The following is a 9714-nucleotide window of genomic DNA, read 5'->3' as shown; positions in this document are numbered from 1 at the left end:
CAGGGTCTTTTCTGCATCTGTTTCGGAAATTCGGCTGCTAGGAATTGGCTTTGTGTCGTGGCCATTTTGTGTGCCGTGGCATCCCTCTTTCCTCGTGCTTCAGATCCTACTCATTTTTCTTCTTTTCAATGTCACTGTCTTCAATTTCACAGGGCTCTTGATTTCCTTGACATTAAAACCTGTCTTAGAAATGAACACCTGCTGGTCTAAGAGTCTTAAACAGGGAACCAGAGGAGGCACAGGAAACAGTGGTTACCGTGGTGGGGTCTGCAAATCCACGTGGAAGCCCGGCATTGTCTATTTCAATAGACGTTTAAAATTTACAACACCTTGTGCCCAAAGCATGAACAAGCCATTGTATGTAGTATACATGATATATAATTTTCAAGTGTACATAAGTGGCATCACAATTAATTTATTTTCAAGGCATTGCTAATTTCCTGTGCATTACACTGTGCATCTTTTCCCCATCAATGAAAAATACAATGTCCATCAAATAAGGAATTTTAAACTGTTAAAAACAAAATCTTTTATTTGGATAAAACCTTTGCGTCACAACGGTGGGTCACGGTTGGGACAATGGGTTTTGTGTTCTGCTAGAGTCCCTCCCCACCTGGCAAGTCCCAAACTCTTGGTGTCTCAGTTTCCTCATGTGTAAAATTGGACCATCACTTCTCTCACCTGCATCACAAGGTTTGGGGACTCAAAAAGAAAAGATGAGAATGTTTTGCAAATTGCAAGTCGAGTAAATGAAACCAGGAGGCCAGAGGCGGCTTGCGGTCTCTGATTGTGGGTTCAGATGGGCAGGAATGCTTTTGCTGCTTAGACCAGAGTGGGAGCTCCTCAGGCCTAGATGGAAGTCAAGCCAAGCAGATAAAATTAAAGAAAGTTTGGAAATGGAGCCCCAAGTCAGGGCATGCGCAAGGACAAATTCCCTTTGAGGCTTTATGAGACGAGTTCAAAGGTTTGCTTTCTTCCAAAACACCCCGCATTCACTGGTGAGTCCTAATCTACCCATCTCGGGCTGTCAGGCTAATGTTTCTACCCATTTCATCCCAACGTAAACAACAACGATAAGTATGTTGCTGCTGACATCTTGAGCTGAATAAAAGCAAGCCAGACAGGAACCGAACCGGACCCTGTGACTGGATCATTAGCCAAGGTCACGACTGGTTTAGAAATTGGTGGTGTTTTCCTCCCTGTCACTCGCCAGCAATATATGGCACTTTTCCCCCTCCTAGTTTGCAGTTGGCTGGGCCCTGAGCCATGTGAGACTGCTTTTAATGGCAAAACCTTCAAAGTTGTACTTAAAATATTTGCATCATAAAATCCCTCAAGGAAGCCAAACTTCAGTTTCAGGAGGAGCAGAGAAACTTCACTTGGGAGATACAAGAAAGGTTCCTGCTAACAGCGCTGTCCCCAGCAGTTGAATCCGAGGACTTTGATGACATCTGATCTTGACCCTCAGATCAAGGAGAATCGGATCATCGCTAGGCATCCATGCCGTGTCTAGGAACAAACTCCAAATGGCTTTTCTAAGCCAACGACAGTGTGAGGTGACTCAGCAGTTCGTTGAGCAACTGACAAAAAAGGTGTGTTTTCACACATTTAATTGAGCCTGGGAGCAAATGAGCACTAGGCAAGAAGGATGAGTAATTGCTCCACTTTGCAGTGGGAGGACCCAGTCCCTTGTTTCTTGCACTTTTCTCCCTTGTCCGGGATTAAGTGGACCCATCTGGAAGGTGGCAGGCTAGTGCAGCTCTAACTCGCTTTAAAAAAAAAATAATAAAAAATTAGAAAATAAAAACTGATTATTTATATCTGAACTCGGAAAGGAAAAAGAAAATGGTGAGGAAAAGTGATCATGCTCTTGAGCACAAAGGGTTCTTGATCTTAGGGGATCCGTGAGGGAAACCTTTAAAAGTGAAATTCCCCATTATAGAGTTTAACCGAAAGAAACTAAATGGATGGACAAAGGACATGCATTTTACAAGCAAAGGTGTTTTTCTTTGCTGAATGGGATATAAAAACAGAGGGAAGAACTGCCCAGTCTGTGGGGCTGTAATGTGGATGGCCGCCACCCTTGTGACATCGTAGATGACATCAACAGTGGCACAGGGAATACCCAGCTACTTAAACAGTACAAAGGAAAATATTTCAATAAAGGATCATTGGACAGCTTCTGCAACCCCCCTCCAAAAAAAAAAAAAAAAAAAAAAAAAAAAAAAAAAAAAACCAAAACAAAACTAGGGGAAGATGAGGAGGAGGATCAGGAGTCCTGGCCAGGAAGACATTGAATTTTGGAAGAACCCACCTAATGGGGAAATAAGTTCCTCCTATGTGTAGTGCAGTGACACTCTCCCCTTTTCCTCATGAGCTCTAAAGCAGAGTATCAGTTTCTTGTTTAAAAAAAAAAAGGTTTTGTTCAGACTTACAACCCTCATCCCCCATATATTACTAATAAAAAAAAAAAACGTCAATTGAATTCAACCAGCGTTTGTGATCTAATCATTACTCAGAGCTGGAGGTGGTTTTCCATTAAAGCATCTCCCCGTCACTCTTACTTTCTGACCTGTGAACGCTCTTATTAGCTGCCTTATTAAGATGATATCCTGTCTCTGAAGTAAGAAGATTATCTCCTTACCTGACATGTCATTATCGGAGTCATCTTTGTTCCTTCCCCCACCAAAAAAAAAAGCTGATTGTTAACTAGACATTTAAATTTATGGCAACTGTGCTATCCGAGGGAGCACATTTATAATGGAATATACTTAGGGGTGGCCAGTTGAACCGTAATGACTTCCTCTTCCATGACTAGCAAACAAAGCCAGAAACTAAGGCCAATCTGCTTTATCTAAGGTTGGTTTTGGCTGGGGGCAATACCTGCACATTAAGGACTCAGGATGAAATAAAAAAACACATTAAAATCACCAAATATAGAATGCCATATGCATTTTGCATATGCTACATATGCCTGTTATATGGATTTGCAAACCTGTGTACTTGCTAATAAAAAAAATATTGGGGGAGGAGGTGCAGTCCTGAAGATGACTTGCTGTATTTGGGTAAGCCAAAGGCAGTGATGTGCACAGAGAAGCCACTGTGACTCCTGGTCCCCTACCTACATCCTCCTCGTGTTCAGACTCCCCCAGGTTGATGAGCACAGAGTACTGCTGACAAAGTGGTCAGCCTGTTTGCTCATTTCCAACCCCTTTTGGGGTTGCCTCTAACCAGCTGCCTCCACCCAACAAAACAGAAAATCCATTTGGCTTATTCTCCCTGAGTTGATATATTTGGTTTCCTTGGCAGAAAACCCAAGAAGACCAGGCCCTGTTCTTGTCCCTATCCATGGGACAGCCTGCCAATGATGGGATGCTTTGACCTCTGAGCTGCCTTTGGTCTAACTGACCACAGAGAGAGAAGGTAGGTAGCAGTGCTTAAATTATATGCAGTATAGACATTACGCAGTATTATTTTTATAATTTATAAGAGTATATTAGTCTTAATGGAAGACTAAGAGCGGTAATAATATCACCGTGGGGACCATCTTTTCCAAGGGACAGTTGAGTTTCTCCACTTCCATCCTCATCTGAGTGTGGACCTGGGGGCCCTTCTCCCCCGTTTCATGGAATTGGGGCTTCTCTCTGCAGGGACTGGACAGAACCAAGTGCCTGGCTCAAAAGCACCTGGCTTCGCTCATCCTTGGGACACGCCCTCCCAGGCGACCCCCCAAGTCCTTGTGAAATGTCCTGGAGCCAGGAGGTCAGTTCACGGAGACAAGATTCCTTCCTGGAGCATCTTTTCACTTCTCTGTTGACTTGTTTCCATTCCTACTTCTCTTCCCAGAGCAGCTCAAATTGGCAGTTTTAATCCACAATTCCCTTTGTGACTTGTCCCCGAAACATTCAGTATTACCTTCCCTGCTCTGCTTCTTGCTGTCAGTGGAGATTAATAACCCGTGTGTTTTGGCATTTGCAATGGGCCTCCTGGCCAGTGAGAAAATGAACAAATCTGTCCATCTTCCCTTCTCCACTCTGCCACACCTGGCACGCGCAGAAAAGCCTGAGAGGTGATATCGCCTTGGCTTGCCATGCACCCCTTGTTCCTAATCGTGAGGTGACAGAATTTGGATTCAGTGACAGGATGAAGGCTGCTATGACAACCAACCAATGCTAGGCACTCCATAAGGGGGCATTTTTGACAGGTCTTTGCAAAGCCTGCCCTTTGGGTGGGGACCACATCGCCTAGATATGACATACTTAGGGATGTATGGCCCTTTATGCCTTCAAAACACCGTGCAAATATTAATAAGTATCTATCTAAAAGAAATAGTGAAACCTTATTTTGTAATTTGGGAAATAAGACCCATGTTATTTTTATAAGTAGACTAGGATTTGGGCCTTTCTCTGGGCTCACAGCACATGAAGCCAAAATTCAACCAAAACATTAGGCTTGCCACTATGACCCAGAGGGAGCAAAGGGCAGGAACTGGACGTACTGTGTGGCCTTCTGTATAATTTTTCTTTCATTTAGTTCTAGCGTATTGGTTCCTTCAAGCCAGAATTCCCCAGGCTGCTTTAAGCAACTCAGGCCTTTCAGTGGATGCGTCAGGAAGGTCCCTCTCTCTCCCCCACCAGCCTCTCCCCGGGTGTGCCAATACGCAATCCATCCTCCACGGAGGAAACTTTCAACTTTCTCTAAATATGTAAAAAAAAAAAAAAAATTTCACATCTGTTTCTATCCTCTCAAAAGAAAAAAGCTAGGAGAGTTCAACAGGAATACTACGGACACCAAAAAAGAACAGAAAGAAATACGCCTTTTATTAGAAGTCTCGTATGTACAGGCAAAACCGTCTCTCGCAGCTCAGGGACGGCTGCGGGAAAGAGCCACTGTCGTCTGAGCCAGCCGCGCTTACACGGGTCACGCCACTGAGACACTGCTGATTATTAACACACAGAACCATGGCACGGAAATGCAAAAGTGACACAGGGACAACGTGTGGACGCTTCACAGAGTTTCTTAAAAAACAAGTCGACACAAAAATACAATGTGCCAATAAAAAAAAATAGGCATATCAATACAGGTCTTTTTTTTTTTTTTTTTTTTGTCTTTTTTTGTGAATACACAGTACGCGGAGCTTTCACCTCCAGCTCTTTCACACCAGGCTTCGCAGGCACTTCAGCGATCCAGCCTCGGTTCCCAGCACGGGACGTTCAGACTGACAGGTGCAGGCGGGAGCCCTCCTGGCCGGCAGGCACGTCAGGACATTGACACAAGAGCCATCTCTGTGTTAGCACTGTCTGGGGACACCGCCACGTTCTCTGTGTGATGTGTGACAGCTTTTCCCTTTATCGGTCTTTTCCCTTTATGGGGCTTTTATGTTTCACGGCAGAGTTATTTAGTGACGTGGCACTGCCAGGCAGAGGTACAGTGGGTGGACGCACGAGACACGCATCAATTGTGACCGACTTTTTAAAAAACGTACAGAACGGATCCGTTTTTAGAATCCAAAAACAGTCGACTGTCTGATTTATCTTTGTCCCACTCTATGCCCTTCCTGCCAACCTGTCTAAACAAAAACTAATTAAAATAATGATGGAGATGTCCCGGGCCATGAACTCGTGCTGGGGGAGTTCTTTTCTGAGCCCCTACCGCCCGCCCACCCGGTGGGACACACGGGGCCAATGGGCAGGCCCGGTCCTCCCCCACCAGGGGTCACTCCCGTCTTGGCCCCCACATTTCCTGTGCTAAGCTGCAGTGACTCAACACGTGTGTCAGGAACATGACTGAACAAGTGTATTTATAAACACAGACTAGAAGCATCACTTTATTGGTGATGTTGAGTTCTAAGGCAGTTACAAAAGGACTTCCATGACAACCAAACAGTGCTGGGATATGGCTTAGCTTCTTTTAATAGGGTGATGGAACTTTCCTGCTGCAAGGAGCTGAGAGAGAAAAGGGAAACCCATCCTGATTACCAGGTCCTACAAACCACTGTGCCAGAAGTACCAGGAAGCCCCGATTTTTGGTGTATGTCACCCACTTGCATCTCCTGCAGACCGAGATGTCACCTCGTAGCTGAGAGAGGGAAAAACAGGGACTCACATCACCCTCCACTTCAAGTTAACGTGTCACCACAGGTTGTACGAAGCAGTCACGACAAAGCCACAGACAGCTCATGAGTGGGGCCAAGACTCCCGGTACCCCCGAGGGACACAGAGCACGCAAATGCCTTGAACAAGGTGATTGTCAGATGGTGGGAAATCCTTCCAGGAAACAGACACTTGAGACATCGTGGCAAAGACATTAAGGCCTTCCGTTTCTTTGCCCATCCTGCTTAAAGGCACTGATACCAACAACAGAAAGATTCCACAGTACCATCGAAGTTTTTTTAAAAAAAAAAAAAAAAACCTCCCAAAATACAAGTCTTCGTAGGAAAATGTCTCTTATTGCATGACTCGAAGCATCCGTTGTTCTCGTGCTCAGGAATAGAAGGGCCTCCCTTTCTCGGGAGTCTGGAGTCTGTTCAGCCTGGCAACCTGAGATGGGGATGGGGGCACGTCTTGCCGGAAGGGCCCCTTGGGAGGGGCGTAATTGGGGTCCTGGACTTTCTTGTATGAGTCATAGTTGTTGGGCCCTTCGGGAGCAGGCTGCTTCTTCATCTGCTGCTCTTTCCGCCTCTGTTCTTGGCGAAGGAGCTCCTGGGTCTCCAGCATGACCCTGGCGTTGAAGCCGTGTCCTCCCAGGTAGCCGTTTCTGGAGCCCTGGTAGCTGGAGTACCTGGGGTTCTCCTTGGCGCTCTGGAAGCCTTCCCCAGCGGAGTAGCTCTGCTCCCAAGAATCCTGGGACACCGAGCTGGCGTTTTTCCTGCTTTGTCTAGAAAACATAACCGAAAGGTTAGTGAGAGGGTTGGGAGGAGGAGGAGAGAGAGGGAGAGAAGGGGAAGGGATGGACAGAATATGCACTTGAATGTTTCTGCAGATACTACTGTGTTCTGATCGTGTGCCCCATACCGCAGCTGGAGAATTCAAATAGGACTGTCCTCAGCAGGGTCACAGTCTCAGACAAGCAGACAGACAGTGACTAAACAGGAGAAAGATGTAGATTCAGCTGCTGTCTAGAAATGGGGTCCTCCTTTTGCATCTGGGTATGTTCTGCTTTGAGTAACGATAGCTCCTGCCATTTGGACACATTGGCGACCAAAGAAGTATCAGAGATTTGGCAGCTTCTGCAGCAGCAATAATTAATGGAGTTAGAAAGTTACAATTCAATTCTAAACAAGCCAAACAAATATTTTACACAGCTCCCACCGCCATGCCAGAAAGGCTAGCTGACATGAAGTACACGGAATGGATTACAATGTGAGTTCGGTTATGAAAGATTTAAGTCTAGACTCCTTTATGATTAAAAATGCAACAGGCAGGCCCTTAAAGACCCGGCTTTTGACTTGTGTATGTCAGCAGCTGACACTTTTCAGAAAACGTGCTCATGGGGATCTTAGAACCCAGAGGTCTGCAGAGCAGGCACTATTTCCTCCCACATCTTCCCTTCGCCAAAGACCAAGATAACCCACTTCACTCACATTCTGTCACCCCTGGGTAGGGAAACAAATCAGAGTCGTACGGAAATTTCAAATTCTTATCGCTTCGGCAATAAAGTTTGCCCATGATTTTCAGGAAACATTATTGTTTTGAAGCGTCTTTAATTTACTATCAAGTCTCTAGATGCTTTTATGAATTCACAATAAGATTGGCTATGATAAAGTAAAACGATTTTGTGCCAGAAAGGAAGACATGCCCTAATTTTTTTTTTTTTGCCTCAAATATGGAAGAGGGGGAGAGAAAATTGAGTAATAAAACAAAATATATTGCTCCATTTATCAATAAGAAAATCATCTGGCGACAGTATGTATTGCTCAGCCTTCCACATCAACACACGCAACAGGGCTGCATGTTCCCAAAAACTCCCGCTGAAGGGAAAAAAGGTTTGTGGAGCCACTGGGTCCCCCGCGGGAATGAAGTAATGTGTGTTGTTGAACATTCAGAGGTGCCTTTGATATGGTTTGGAATGAAATCTGCCCATTTTCCATATGGCCTACAATGTAGTCAAGGGCTATTTTCGGTAAGGAAAATGAACTTACTGTCCAGCATGTCACCCCTGGATGTGACACTGATTGACAGTCTACAGCACGTCTGTCTGGTTCTCTTTTAATGGGCGGCAGACCATTTGTACGATTAGCCCAGGCAAGAAGCTTTAGATGTGATGGAATAGTTTATTTGCCTAAAGCACTGATCATCTTCACTTAAAAAGTCATAAATTAATCTGCCCAGAGACACGGATGCTGGAAAGTGCCAGCGTGAAACCAGGGATTTGACATTAATCATGAAACCTTAATTAAAACAACGACCTTGTTACTGATATTATAGCAACAAAGGTGGGATTCCTTTATGAGTTAGTGATCGATTTAAAGATCATCAGAAATAGACTACAGGAATTTCACCTCTTTTTCTCCCTGGCCTACTAAGACACTAATCCCCTTCCTTCCCAACTGCGCAGGGCTCGCTCTGCGGTGGGTGTGCACCATAAGTGGAAGTCTGAGTCATCTCAGGAAGACAGAATATTTCTATATTTAAACAACAGTGAGAATTCACTGAACGATGTGGGAAAACAAATTTTTTGTAGCTGAAATTTTCTTCCAATTAATCAGTAGAGAGAAAAGGAAGCAGACCGCCCTGAGGTTTGAAGTAAGATACGTGGGGAAAATGCTTACACAAAGATATATGTACATGCACAGACAGGCTTCCTTGGTAAGGAAGCTAGTGGCATTGTTAGGGAGGGAGGAGGGTATACAGGTGGCAGGGCAGGCGACAGGCAGATGTGGTCAAGGACCAAGGGTCAGGACCAATAAAAACAGAGAAAGAAATCCTACAACAGCAAGAACTTGAGGTTAGAGACTTTTCCTGACCGGGAACACATACAAAAACTAGGAGCTGATGACCAAAGTTCCCTTTTCCCTCATTAACATAGTAAAACTCACACCCCCAAGTGCCATGACAGCCCCGGATCCAGCCTTACGAGCACTTTGTGTCCATCGTCACTCTGTCACACAGGACCTACTTGTGATTCTTCCAAACAGGGAGCCACAAAACCAGGTCAACACCTCTCAAAAACCATGCCTGACACTATTGATAATCACGATTAAGGACAGAATGAGACATGAGCTGGCTTTAGATGAGGAAGCAGACGATAAGAGTTTCCTACACTGGAAAACTAGGCATCCAGGCACCAGGGCGAGGTCGGAGAGGTGCTTAGGATCAGACAGACATAGATTTGTACCCTGAGTCTGCCACTCTCCAGCTGTGTGGCCCTGGGAGCGCTATGTTCACTGGGTCCAAGGAACCTCATCTGTGAAACAGGCGTAACATTTAACCTCGTAAGGTTGTGTGGGGAAAGATGGATGAAATAACACACATGAAGTGCTTGGGAAAGTGACTTGCACACAGTAAATGACTCATCAGTGTTGGAGGAGTAGTTTGAAGACAAAGTCACTTTGCCTTCAGAGATCAGGTTCTGGCGAGGCATCGTGGCTCACATCTATAATCCCGGCACTCTGGGAGGCCAAGGCAGGAAGATCACCTGAGGTCAGGAGTTCAAGACCACCCTGAGCAAGAGCGAGACCCCATCTCTACAAAAAATAGAAAAATTGGAGGTGGG

The 9714-nt window shown here is 45.3% G+C and overlaps 1 protein-coding gene across 15 annotated transcripts in view; it reads right to left on the bottom strand.

The window, feature by feature from the left end:
• Positions 1 to 4798: 4798 nt before the first annotated feature.
• The window catches only part of PARD3 (par-3 family cell polarity regulator), a 568085-nt gene continuing 563169 nt past the window's right edge, over positions 4799 to 9714 (bottom strand). For all 15 annotated transcript variants that reach the window (XM_045535668.1, XM_045535678.1, XM_045535705.1 and 12 more), the window contains one exon: positions 4799 to 6876. In XM_045535668.1, coding sequence (XP_045391624.1) covers positions 6483 to 6876 — 394 coding nt within the window. In that variant the 3' untranslated portion in view covers positions 4799 to 6482. The remainder of the gene's footprint in view (positions 6877 to 9714) is intronic.

Source organism: Lemur catta, chromosome 1, assembly GCF_020740605.2.
Source record: "Lemur catta isolate mLemCat1 chromosome 1, mLemCat1.pri, whole genome shotgun sequence".
NCBI lineage: Eukaryota > Metazoa > Chordata > Mammalia > Primates > Lemuridae > Lemur > Lemur catta.
Note: the sequence above shows the minus strand (reverse complement) of the source record. Positions and strands in the feature narration are given on the sequence as shown.